Source organism: Elephantulus edwardii, unplaced genomic scaffold (assembly GCF_000299155.1).
Source record: "Elephantulus edwardii isolate Elephantulus edwardi_28Jun2011 unplaced genomic scaffold, EleEdw1.0 scaffold00418, whole genome shotgun sequence".
In the NCBI taxonomy this organism is placed as follows: domain Eukaryota; kingdom Metazoa; phylum Chordata; class Mammalia; order Macroscelidea; family Macroscelididae; genus Elephantulus; species Elephantulus edwardii.
Window position 1 is genome coordinate 1,110,330 of NW_006400168.1, and position 13,776 is coordinate 1,124,105.

Consider the following 13,776-nt stretch of genomic DNA (forward strand, 5'->3'; position numbering starts at 1 on the left):
AGGCCCTCTATGAGGTGGATTGATTCAGTGACTGGGATAATTGGGATGGGAGTGTCAGAGACAGTGCGATTGGCACAGGACAGAGCGGAGTTTAGGGTTGTTGTACATAGGGTCGCTATGAGTCGCAGGCGACTCGACGGCACATAACAACAACAACAACATATGTCCCAACAACTAAAGCCAAAGTGGAGGAAAGAGAAGATTTCTACTAACTCTTGCAATCTGAAATAGATTGAACATACAACCAAGATTCATTAATAGTAATTGGTGCCTGGAATGCAAAATTTGGGAAGAAGGACTAGTAATTGGGAACTATGGGCTTGATTACAGAAATAAGACTGAACATATAATGATAGAATTTTGTACGATCAATGATTCATTCATGCAAATACCTTTTTACTAAAAACACAGGTGGCAGCTATACAAATGGACTTTACTGAGTATGTGGGAACCAGATTGATTGCATCTGTTGAGAGAATTGTTAGACTAGCTCTGTATTATTTGTGAGAACCAGGCCAGGTGTTGACTGTGAAACAAAGTTTAGGAAAAAGAAAAAGGTGCTGACATGGTTTAAGAAAAAGAAAAAGAAAAAAAATCCAGAAGAACCAAAATACAACCTTGAATCTATACCGCCTGAAAAAAAACCATCTTAAGAACAGGTTTGAAGCTTTGAACACTAATGAATAAAGACCAGATGAGCTGTGGGTTGATATAAAGTATATCATCCATGAAGAAAGCAAAAGGTCATTACAAAGACAGAGGATGAAGAAAAAAACCAAAATGGATGCCAGAAGAGATTCTGAATATTGCACTAGAATGTTAAGAAGCCAAAACAAAGGTAAGAAATAATGAAGTTAAAGAGTTGAACAGACAGCTTGCAAAGACAAGTCAATTATTGTAATGAAACGTGGCCAAGGATGATAGTCTTAGTTTTTTTTTTTTAATTTTTGTGTGCGTGTACCATCAAATCAGATCTGACTGGTACAGGAGGAGATTGTCCCTCCTTTTCCCGGCAAAGCATCTGGTGGATTCAAACCCTGTGTCTCTGGGATTGTAGTTGCAGCTCCTTGCCACTAGGCCACCAGAGCTCCCCTGATAGTTTTAGTTTTTTTAATTGTACATTACCTTTCTTTTCATGCAGGTTAATACCCTGTCCTTAGTGATTTACCCTTTTTTCCTCCATCCTCCTATACCTGTAAACTTAAAATAATATTTTTGTAAATGAACTTTTAAGACAACTTTTTGTAGTAATAATCTCATATGATATTTCTCTTTTTGTGGTTGACTATAATTTCCACTCAGAATAATACCCTCTAGGTTCATCATTTAGAAGCAGAAGTGGCATCCTCTTACTAAACAACATGCTTCTGGAAACTCTATGAACATTGATAAATGAGGATAGTTATAAAAAGGTTTCAGGCCTTTTGTTCATAGGGTCACTATGAGTCGTGTTAGACTAGATGGCAATGAATAACAACAGGTTCATCATATCTGTTAGTCTACTCTAAGTGTACTCTGCTGTACATAGGTTTTTGAAGGCCTGTTATATTTCAGAAGTAGTCTTTAATATGGATTGAAGCTCAACATCAAGAAGACAAAGATTCTCACCACTGGGCCAGTTGGTAGCACCATGATAGAAGGAGAAGAGATTGAGGTTGTTAAGAGTTACAGCTTGCTCTGCTCCACAATCAGTATTCTTAATACCAGAAGTCAGGAAATCAAAAGACAAATTGCATTGAGAAAATCTGTTGTAAGGGACCTCTCTAGAGTGCTGAAAAGCAACAATATGAGTCTAGAGACTAAGGTGCACTTAATCAAGTCCATGGTCTTTGCAATTACTTTTTTTAAAATTAATTTCAATGAACATTTACAGAGATATTGAATTTCCGTTCATTCATTGTTGAACTTTTCTCCCTGCCCACCCCACCCCCAGTTCGCTCTTCTTTGCAAAGTAAAAGAAAAATTTCTTCATTGGCATACAATCCCCCACACAACCCCGCACACCTACCCTGAGTATACTCCACTCTGCAACCTTCATTCCAACTCTTATGATAATCATAATGCCCTAAAATGTATTGCTTTTAAACTGTTCTCTCCCTCATCTGTTTCAATGCAGTATACATAATTAATCTAGTTTTTCTCATTCTTACCCTAACCCTGATGTCAGTTCCCTTCTACAGCAGTGACACCATGCAGTGTTTGTCCTTTTGTGACTGAGATATTTCACTCAGCATAATATCCTCGAGGGTCATGCATTTTGAATAATATTGCATGAATTCTTTGCTTTTCAATGCAGCATATTATTCCATTGTGTGAATATACCACAGTTGCTCTATTCATTAATTTGTTGATGGGCACTTAGGTTGTTTCCAGCTCCTTGCTATTGTGAACAAAGCTATGATAGATATGAGTGTGCATATATCTGCTTGGATGGTGGTTCTGGTCTCTTTAGGATATATTCCCTGTAGTGGAATTGCTGGGTCAAATGGTATCTCTGTTTACAACTTTTTGAGAAAGCGCCATTCCGCCTTCCACAGTGGTTGCACCATTTTACACTTCCAGCAAGAGTGAATAAGGGTTCCAGTTTCTCCACAACCTCGCCAGCATTTGTTGCTTGCTGCTCTGTTAAATTTTGCTATTCTGACTGGGGTGAGGTGATATCTCTTGATTATATCTTGATTTGCATCTCTCTTAGAGCTAGGGATTTTGAACATTTCTTCATGTGTTTGTTAGCGATCTGAATCTCTTCTTTGGTGAAATGTCTGTTCATATCCTGTGCCCATTTTTCTATTGGATTATTTCTCTTTATCTTGCTGTACCACCACAATTATTTTTTGTGCTTCAGAGAGTTGGACAATGACTAAGGATGACAGAAGAAAAATAGATGCCTTTGAGTTGGGGTGCTGGAGAAGAGTCTTGAACATACCATGAACCACCAAGAAAACAAATTGGTCTTTCTTGGAGAGGGTGAAATAAAATTTCTCTGTGGAGGTTAGGGTTTGGGAGCTCTGTCTCACATATTTTGGGCATATGGCCACGAGAAGGACATCATCCTTGGAAGGGTGGACAGTGCAGGAGAGGAAGACCTCAGGAGAGATGGACTGATAGAGTAATTGGGGCAATGGGGGCTTAGTGTGTCGGAATTGTTAAGTCTGGCTCAGTATAGAGAAGGGTTCAGAGCCGCTGCACATAGGGTCGCTATAGGTCACAGGCAGGCAACTTGATGGCACATAACAACAACAATAATATATTATATTTGTTGTTTTTTATTTAAGCCTTTTGTTTAAAGTCAATAGTCCTAGTGGTGGGCCTTTGTATTTAAAAGTTGGTTGTTATTATATTTTTGAGGAACATTCCAAGTGGTACAACACTCTTCTGTCAATGCTTTACTGAGGTAACCTGGGGTTGCTGTGATGCTGAACCTTGTGCCACTGGTGTGTCAAATGCCATAATGGTTATCCATGTTGGACAGTGTATGGTGGAGCTCCAAGTTTAAAACAGGTTTGGAAGCAGGAGTGACATCCAGTTCCTAAACAACATGCCTCTGGAAACTCTATGAACTTTGAGAAACTACGATAGTTATGGAAAGGCTGCAGGTCTTTTGTTGATAGTGTTGTTATGAGTAGTGCTTGACTCGATGGCAATCAATAACAACAACAACAACAACAACAACAACAACAACAATAGCGACAACAACAGGTTCATCATGTTATGAGGTGTTTCACAGAGTTGTTATTCTCTAAAGTTGCATAATATTCAATAGTGTTTATGTACTATATTTTGTATCCATTTATAATACTGATGAGCACTTAAGTTGTTTCATCTTCCAGATTGATGGTTTTAACACAGCAAATGAAAATAAAATCAGATCTGGCATAGAGGTAGACAGTAAAATAGATGGCTAAGAGTTGTTGTTTTCCCCTTTTGTTTAAAAGTAGAGAGCAGATCTAGGCCAGGACAAAGGTAGCCCAAGGGCTGTGTTTTCTTGGTAACAATTGAGGATGGTCTTTCCTGGAAGAAATTGAACAAATATGCCTCTTTGGCCTTAGAGAGGCAGATTGACAAAAGTTGAATGAGGAAAAGGAAGTAATTAGCGTATTTTATTTGGGCAGTATCTGAGAATAAAATACTGAGGGCTGGGTCTTGAATTGTAAAAATAGCCTGAGGAAGATACCAGGTAAGAAAACATAAGAGCCTTGTCTAAGCAGAAAGAAAACGCAATGTTTAATAAACTAGAATTTATAATAAGAGTAATACAAACACTTTACTTTTTAGACATTTAATTTTGGCTCTTCTTCTGAAATGTTATGTGTGAGAATAAAGTAAAAAACAAAACAAAACACTATTTTCTACCTTAGATTGTTTTAAAATCTTAGTCTGGAAGCTCTGCTGAAGGAAGCATGGTAGTGTATCTTCCAGTACACAACTCAGAAGCTACTCCAGTACAGCAAACTGATAGGCAAATTCTGTTCTAATAAGCACAAATTATTAACAAGCAAGCATACAAACATCTACACTATAAAATAAATAGCCATATGCAAATCACTCCCTACTACAACAAACTGACAGACATAGGTGTTGTACTTCTACCAGAAAACCACAGAAACAAATAGGCTTATGAATATCATGGCACAGGACTCTATGCTCAGGCTCTGGCTGAGGCCCACTATGGCACATCAGAAATGGGTCTCAGATGGCTTCTGGGGGCCTTCAGGCTGAGGTCTGTGCCTGGTACATTGGGATGGGGCCCCAAATGGCTCACACAATTAATACCCTTGGTACTAGGGGTCAAGAAATCAAAAGACATATTGCATTGGGAAAGTCTACTGTCAAGGACCTCTCCAAGGTACTGAGGAGCAATGATGCCAATTTAAAGACTAAAACATGTCTTATTCAGGCCATGGTCTTCTCAATCACTAGCTGTACATCTGAGAACTGGACAATGAAATGCCTTTGAATTCTGATGTTGTGATAGCTTATGGACTACCAAAAGAAGAGACAGATATGTCTTGGAGAAAATGCAGTCAGAGGGCTCTGGAGGTGAGGATGGCGAAGATTTGTGTCACAGAGTTTGGGCATATTGTTAGGAGAGGCTATTCCTGGGAAAAGAGTCATGATACTTGAAAAGGCAGAGCGTCAGCAAAAGAGAGGAAGACCCTCCAGGAGATGGATTTCCACAGTGGCTGCAACAATGAGCTCAAGTATATCAGAGAGGACGAGTATGCCATGAGATAGGACAGGGTTCAGCTCTGCTGTTCATAGAATTACTATGGGTTGCACTTTACTTGATGGCACATAGCAACAGCAGGAACAGATTATTTTTTATAGAAAATAATTCATGATTCATTTAATTATCCAGTAAAAAGTTATCAACTATTAACGGCCTGCTAAGCACTAGTATCAGTTGCTGTCAGGTTGATTTCAATTCATGGTGACTTTCTATGCATAAGAATGGAACTGTGTTTCATAGGGTTTTCTTTTTCTTTTAAAATTTATTTTGAGTTAAAATTTACAAATAATTTACAATCATTCATAGGCATTAACCACCATTGGCTGAGGCAGTTAATTTATATGATATCTAAGCACCTTTATTGTATATTGCTATTTCCTTCACCCACCTTCTTTTCCATAGGATTTTCAATGGATGATTTTTCAGAAGTAAATCTCCAGGTCTTTCTTCCCCAGTAGCATTTTTATTAGCAATCAGTTGTTTGTACTACATACTTAGTTATCTGTAAGCATATTTTACAGTTTATTTATTTCTACAGGACTCAATAGAAAGTAAGAGTTGTTTACTGAGGCTTTGTTAATGACAGAGACCATTGTTTGATAATATCTAAGATACTGTTTGCCAGCATGAGATTTTAACATCATTTACAGCCTAGTTAAGGTACATTATATGTCTATATGTGTCAGTTCTACATATAATCAGGAAACCGCAAGAATCTGAACTTAATATTTCCAGGCCAATTTATTGCACTTTTCTTCTTAGCATCTTCTCTTACAAAATCTAGGGGCAAAATAATCTAGAACATCAGCTTTGAATTCTGACTCACAATTTATTGTGTACGTCTGCTCCTCTGCAACTATCAACATTTATTAAAGTTCATAGAGTTCCCAGAGGCGTGAGTAATAGTTGTGTTAAATGCGATTTCTATTTCTACCTTTTTGAGGAAATGTCAAATTGCCTTCCATCGTTTTGTCTTCCCACCAGCAGTATCTGAGTTTCAGTCTCTCCGTATCTGTGGTTTTCTGTCCGGTTAAACCTTGCCGTTGTTGGTGGGGTAATGACAAGTCTAGAGGACATTGTGCTGAGTAAACAAATGGACAAATACTGTATAAGATCTTTACTGTGAAAAAGGGAAGATTTGGGTCGAGGGTTGGAGAGCAGAAATAGAATGGACTGACAGTGAACACTACTGTTAAAGAAGAGAAGGGAAGATCAACCTGAAATGAAGGGATAAAAGGACAATATGTGTATTGTAATTAAAAACTTGGAACAAGACTTGCATAACTCATCAAATGGCGAGGGGAGAAAGAACAAGGAGATAAAGGGTTGATGAGAAGGGAAAAAGTGGTAATAGGAAAAGAAATACTTTTACACTGATAAACATTGAAAAAAAGGAAAGTTGAGAGTCGTGAGGCACATTCTGCGCCTGCGCCTTGGCGCAAGGTGGGGTTCCTGGCGCCGGCGCTCTGGGCTGCACTCAGACTACCCGGTATGGGCTACAGTCAACCGTCATCCTGACAGGGCGGAGGCAGGATGGCAACTGCCTTAGGGTCTTCGGACTGGGCTACATCTGGAGGCCCTCCGCCTGGGGGAGGAATACAAGCAGCAGGGGCTGAGGAGGAGGAGCGGGAGGTGGTGCGGGTCAGAGTCATGAAGTGTGAGAGCATCTTGCCTCCCGAGTTCCGTTCTTTCGCTGTAGACCCCCAGATCACGTCTCTGGATGTGTTACAGCATCTCCTCATCCGAGCTTTTGACTTGACTGGGAAAAAGAACTTTGGCATCAGCTACTTGGATCGGAATCAACTAGGACAGGAAGCTTACCTCTCACTCCTGACTGACTGGGATCTCCGCGCAGCATTTGCCACTGCCTCCGAACCTTACCTGCAGTTACGTATTGACATCCAGCCCACTGAGGACAGCCTGCTGCTGGATGACTGGGACATAGTTAGTCCCAAGGATGTCATTGGCTCCGACATGCTGCTGGCTGAGAAACGATCATCGTTGACAACAGCTGCCCTACCATTCACACAGTCCATCCTCTCTCACCTGAGGGTGAGCCGCACCATATCTAAGGTCCAACAGGTGCTAAGCTGGGCATATGGGGAAGATGTCAAGCCTTTCAAGCCACCCTTGAGTGATGCTGAATTTCACATGTATTTGAACCATGAGGGCCAGATCTCCCGCCCTGAGGAGTTGCGCCTTCATATCTATCATGGTGGTGTTGAGCCCTCTATGCGAAAGGTGGTGTGGTGGTACCTGCTGAATGTATATCCAGATGGGCTGACAGGCCGTGAGAGAATGGACTACATGAAACGCAAGAGCCGTGAATATGAACAGCTCAAGAGCGAGTGGGCACAACGGGCAAGTCCTGAGGATCTGGAATTCATCCGCAGCACAGTCCTCAAGGATGTTCTGCGTACTGACCGGGCTCACCCCTACTATGCAGGGCCTGAGGATGGCCCACACCTGCGAGCATTGCATGACCTACTCACCACCTACGCTGTCACCCACCCGCAGGTGTCCTACTGCCAGGGCATGAGTGACCTTGCCTCACCCATTCTCGCTGTCATGGACGATGAGGGTCATGCCTTTGTCTGCTTTTGTGGCATCATGAAGCGCCTGTCTGCAAACTTCCATCCTGATGGCCATGCTATGGTTACCAAATTTGCCCACCTCAAGCTGCTGCTGCGGCATGCTGACCCTGAATTCTACCAGTACCTGCAAGAAGCTGGTGCTGATGATCTCTTCTTCTGTTACCGTTGGCTGTTGCTCGAGCTCAAGCGTGAGTTCGCCTTTGATGATGCCCTCCGCATGCTTGAGGTCACCTGGAGTTCATTGTCCCCGGATCCTCCTGAGCATGAGATTGAGCTTGTTGGACCCCCCAGGCAAGTGGCAGACACTGACTTCAGCAGTCAAAGGGGACAGTCCATGCGACAGAGGCACATGCTGAGGCCTACTGGTGGAGGAGGTAGTGTCTTCGAAGATGCTGTTCATCACTTAGCCACAACCACTCAGGGTCCTGGGAGCGGGGGGCCTCTCCAGAGACAGACCAGCCTGAATGATCTCCAGCAACTCAGGGATACCACGAGAGGGGACCTTCTGGTCCAGCTACAATGCCCAACTACCAACTCCTCTGAGCCATTGGAGAACTCCCCAGACCCACTGCTCTCCTCTTCACACCGTGATTCCTCTTCATTCTCTTCATCTCCACCATCTACCCAGGAAGCCTCTCCTACTGATGATGTGGCTGCAGAATCCCCCTTGAAGCAAGCAGTAGGCTCTTCACAAGAACCTGTGAAGTTTTTACCTCCCCCAAGCCTACCTCCACCCGAGGAGTTAGGCCAGGGCAACTCATTCATGCTCTTTCTCTGCCTCGCCATCCTGTTGGAGCACCGTGACCATATCATGCACAATAGACTGGATTACGATGAGCTGGCCATGCACTTTGATCGCCTTGTGCGAAAACACCATCTGGGGCGTGTTCTGTGTCGGGCCAAGGCTCTCTTTGCTAATTACCTACAGTCAGAAGTGTGGGATTCGGAGGAGGGGGCTGAAGTTACAGCTCCATCTTGATCATGCTCTCCCTGGCTGACCATCAGCTCTACCAGGTCTCTGTTCTCTGCCATGAGGGCTAACACATGAAATCTCACTTCCTGGACTAGTTGACCTGTTGGAGTGTGGGGTTCTCTGCTCAGATCCGAGTGTGTAGGACTATGTTCTGGCACTGTCTGAAAAAGGCCATAACGTTTTTTTTCTGTTTCGTTTTGTTTTGTCTTGTTTTTAACAACTGTGGTTTGCACACATGGAAGTAAAATAAAAAAAGAAAAATAAAAAAGGGAAAGTCTATGTATGAAAGATAAAAAAGATAAGATTTGAACTTTTGGAATAACTTGCCAGCTAAAGCCATTCTAATTGCCTTTTTCAAAAAATTTAAATAAATTATTTATTTTATACTGGTTTACTTACGAAGTTGGAATACATTGTTTTTCACACTGGATCTATCCCATTTCCTTTACCCACCCCTCCCTTCACCCATCCATTTGGGCAACTCTGTGATTAACACTCTCCACTCTCTTCTTTTTGTTCCCCCCCCTTGGATCCTCATACATGTTCTACAATAATGGTCTTATACAGTATTTGTCTTTATGGGCCTGAGTTCACTTAGTATAATGCTCATCAGTCCTTACCATTCAATTGTTTGTCAAGACTACTTTTGGGTCACGACAATAAAAACATGCCAATAGCATATATGAATTAAAATACTTTTATTACTTTAAAAATATATAACTTTCCAATATTTTATATACAAAGGTTTTTTACATAGATATGTTAGTATATATAAAATTTGAATCCTGAATTTTCACTTATTTTGCTGAAAGCATTTTATATATTACCTCATTTACAATAATCATTTACTGCTTTGTATATAGACATAATACAATTTACTTAATCTTTTTTTTTAATGAAAAATTGCATTGAAGGTGGCAGAGCCCCTGCTATTGCTGTTAGTTGCTGTACATTTCATGCTCATTCCTAGAGACCCTAGAGATATATTGCAGATATATTGCAACCTTCTACTAAGTGATAAGGTCAATTATCGTAAGCAGATAATAACTTTTGGACTGTATCAGTCATTAGACAGGTAAATATCTGAGCCTTAAAACATAAGGTAACATTTAGCATTAGAGGACGGCCAATATGTAAGATCTACCTGTAAATAACTATGATACAATATGGAATGTCATAAATACCACAAAAAAAGATAATTTTGATTACAGAGAACAGATAAGGGAAGTTAATGGAGAATTTCTAGAAAGGCTACTGTAGAATTTAAAAGGTAGAAGGTTTTAGGAAGTGAAAAATGAAGGCTGGGATCTTCCGCTTCCACCTATGAAGGTGTAAATGGTGCCAGATCTCCTAATATAAATAACTATAAAGTGTATATAAATTGGTGGTTTTCTGTTATTCTTAATGGATATTTAAGTTATTAACAGTTTCAGAGGTTATCATAGGACTGTGATCTTTAAGAGAAATAGTAGAGGTAACCCTACCGGCACTTCAGTTTTCTTACTTTTCAGTCCTGAGCTCAAACTCAAAATACGTTTTAGAACTAAATGGAGACTTTAAAAGTGTAAAACATCTAGAAGAAAACAAGAGAAAATCTCTATAAGTTGATATATGTAGGCAGAGATTTCTTGGCCAGGACATACAAAGCACTAAGCATAAAAGAGAAAACTTAGTTTTATAATTGATAAATGAGTCTATAAGTGTTAAAGTTGGCTATTACAAGATAAACTTATACTCTTTAAGAGATACTATGAAGAAAATTAGGGAGCTCTGGAGGCTTAATGACAAGAAGTCTTACTGCTAACCCAGAGGCATACAGTTCAAATCCAGCTGTTGCTTTGAAGGAGAAAGATGGTCAATCTCTCTTGAAATCTAGTGCCTTTGAAAACCTGCTAGAGGGCCAGCTATGAATTGGTTCCAACTCAATGGTATAAAACAACAATATCTGAAAAAGAATTTGTATCTAGTCTACATGAAGAATTCTTTAATAGCAACAGAAATAATAAAATAGGAACAAAAGATTTGAACAGGCACATCATTAAAGATTTAAACTGGAGAATTCTCCCATATTGATATATGCAAATATATCAGAAAAATGTGAATTAAATCTTTAATGAGACCACCCTATAAACACAAAAACCAAACCCAACCCAACTCAACCCAACTCAAACCAAACAGAGTCCAAGCAAACAAGCAAGCAAGCAACCAACTAAAACACAAAAAAACCCCTCTTCATAACAAATTCCCAGGGATTGGATTCTGATTCATGGTTAACTTCATGTGTTGCTGGGTAGAATAACACTCTGTTGGGTTTGCAAAACTGAGACTACTGAGAAGTAGATCTTTCTTCCAAGGAGTCTCAAGATGTGTTTGAGTCACTAAATATTCAGTTAGTACTTGGGTAAATAAACTGTTTGCACTACTTGGGGATTTCTATGTATGTTTTGCTGGTGCTGCTGCTAGGTCTCAGTTGATTCTGACTCATGATGACCCCGCACACAACAGAAAAAACAGTCTGGTCTTGTGCAAATCTCACAATAATTGCTATGCCTGAGTCCAGAGTTTCAGCCACACTGTCTATCTTTTGATGGTTTGCTTCTTTTTCTCTAAACTATTTTACCAAACATAATGTCCTTGTCCCAGAACTGGCCCCTCCTGATACCAAGTCCAATGTACACAAGATGAAGTCTTGCGATTCTCACTTCTTTTTAAATTTTTTTTAAAATTAATTTTTTTCATTGTAAAAAAACCCATGTATGAGGACCCAAGGGGCTAAGGGATGGAAGCAGAAGGGTGAGGATGGGCAGGGATGAAATTACAGGGTTGTACAATTTGGGGGTAGAGGGAGTGGGTGAAGGAAATGAGAAAGATCAAGTAGGGACCAGAAAAGACAGGGTAATGGTGGGCATCGTCCAATGGTGATGAATTTTTTTTTTTACAAAGAGGTTGTCTTTTCATTTTTGGGTTTCCCACTTGGGAATGGGGTTCAGACTCTCACTGCTTCATGCTGAACAGGGACACTGAGATGAAGGGAAAGAGGAGCTCACTTTAACACTTTACTGGTGGCCGTGAGTTGAAGCTGCATGCCTTCTTGTTCAGTTAGAAGATATTTTCACGATATTTTCTGCTCTCTGGACCACAAAATGTTTGTGTGAGTGAGTCCAGTGGGAGTGGCTGGCTGGACTTTGAGGCTCCACCCACTTTTGCTTCCTTGATATTTCCCTTTTGTCTCTGGTACCAGGCTCAGGGTTCAGGTTCTGGAACAAGACTCAGTGTTCAGGTTATCTATAGGAAAGGGAGCAGACCTAAAGAGAACAAAGGGTGAATTACAAAGAAAAGGGCTTTTGAGGTGTTACTTACAGGTGTACTAAAAGAGGAGATGGAGGAAAGTGGCTTAGATAAAGTTTCTGATACACACCGAGTGTCTCTCCCCAGGGGCTGAATGATACTCCCCAGGGGCTGGGACATTCTAACTTCTAAAGAGCATTCTGGCTACACTTCTTCCAAGACAGATTTGTGTAATTTTACTGGAAGTCCATGGTGCATTTAATATATATTTTTTCCCCAAAAAACATAAATTCAAAGGAGAGAACTTTGGTGGTCTAATGGCAAGAAGCTGCACTACAATCCTAAAAGCACTACCAGCTGCTCAGCGGGAGAAGGATGAGCAATATCCTCCCATGTGATTAACAGTCTTTGGAAACACACAGGAGGGTCCTCTATGGATTGGTTCCAACTTGATGGTATAGAACAAAAACATCAACAAATCAAAGGCAACAGTTCTTAGGACTTTTTTCCCCCCAATAGTTATTGCCCAGCTTTCACATACACACCAGTGGCTGAAAATACAGTAACTTTGGACAGGTGCACCTTGGTCTTCAAAGTGGTATCTTTGCTTTTTCAGAATTTTATAGAGGCCTTTTGCTGCAGACTTCCCCAGTGTAATATGTTGCTTGATTTTCTGACTGCTGTTTCAATAGATGTTGATTCGAGATCCAAATGAAAGGAAATCCTTGACAATTTCAATCTTCTCTCTTTTTATCATAATATTGTTTTTTGGTTCAACTGTGAGGATTTTTGTTAAAATGTAAGCCACACTGAAGGCTATATATAGTCTTTGATTTGCATAAGTAAACACTTCAAATTATCATATACTTAGTTGTTGTTTTTTGTTATGTATACCATGGTATACACCTTGATGGCTGTCCTGTCAGTCATATAAGGGAAGTTTTTGGGGTCCTGTTTGATGTGTATTACAGCTCGTTTCCCCCAAAGAGCAGGTGTCCTTGAGCCTTTGCCTAGGGTGGAGATCTGCTCAAAGGTGTGGCTTTAAAAATCCTGCAGAAGGGGATGGGACTGCAGGCCAGGGCCTGGAGCCTCCCCTCTGGGAGTTTGGTTGCTAGTTAGCATCTTGATGGCTGTCCTATCAGTCATGTAAGGGAAGTTTGCCGCCCTTGGGCCAAATTTATTAATTTTTGTATTTTTTAATATTCCTTACATGATACAGCAATCTTTTGTCTATTTGCTGAACTGAACAACTTGGTATTGCTGTGATGCTGCACACTTTTCCATAATCTTGTCAAATACCGTAATGGTTACCCATTATGTACAGTGTTTGGATGAGCTTCCAGATTGATTTAAGCTGGGAAGCAGGATGGCATCCACTTCTTTTTTTTTTTTAAACAAATACATTTGTTTATTCCTGGTGAGAACATTTACCAATCACAATGGCACTTCCTGAACCCCTACAGAGAAAGGCAATCTTCCATAAAAGCAAATCCTTTTCCTGGATAAGACGAAAATGCAGGACACTCGGGTTCTTTCTGTGCTAAGCTTTTGAAACACTTGTGCATTTAACTTTTAACCATTAACAATCGACTTTAACTAAAACCAAAGCAAAATATTCAACCTTCACAGAGTTCACATTCCAAAGAAAGGGTTATCCTTTTTAAAAAGGTTTGCTAAGACAAATGAGTTTC

General features: G+C 40.4%; 2 protein-coding genes across 2 annotated transcripts in view; one reads left to right on the plus strand and one right to left on the minus strand.

Moving 5' to 3' along the window:
- The window catches only part of LOC102862420, an 81,809-nt gene that overhangs the window by 10,447 nt on the left and 57,586 nt on the right, over positions 1 to 13,776 (minus strand). Inside the window, exons 3-6 of the mRNA XM_006902502.1 lie at positions 8,751 to 8,958; positions 7,785 to 8,055; positions 6,738 to 6,946; positions 4,175 to 4,200 (exon numbers count right to left, since the gene is read on the minus strand). Coding sequence (XP_006902564.1) covers positions 4,175 to 4,200; positions 6,738 to 6,946; positions 7,785 to 8,055; positions 8,751 to 8,958 — 714 coding nt within the window. The remainder of the gene's footprint in view (positions 1 to 4,174; positions 4,201 to 6,737; positions 6,947 to 7,784; positions 8,056 to 8,750; positions 8,959 to 13,776) is intronic.
- On the plus strand, positions 6,764 to 8,803 carry LOC102855910 (TBC1 domain family member 25-like). Its single transcript, XM_006902494.1, has one exon. The coding sequence runs from the start codon at positions 6,764 to 6,766 to the stop codon at positions 8,801 to 8,803; it is 2,040 nt and encodes a 679-aa protein (XP_006902556.1).

Excerpts from the sequence above, each read along its gene's own strand:
- LOC102855910 (XM_006902494.1), top strand. The coding sequence starts at position 6,764 with ATGGCAACTGCCTTAGGGTCTTCGGACTGGGCTACATCTGGAGGCCCT.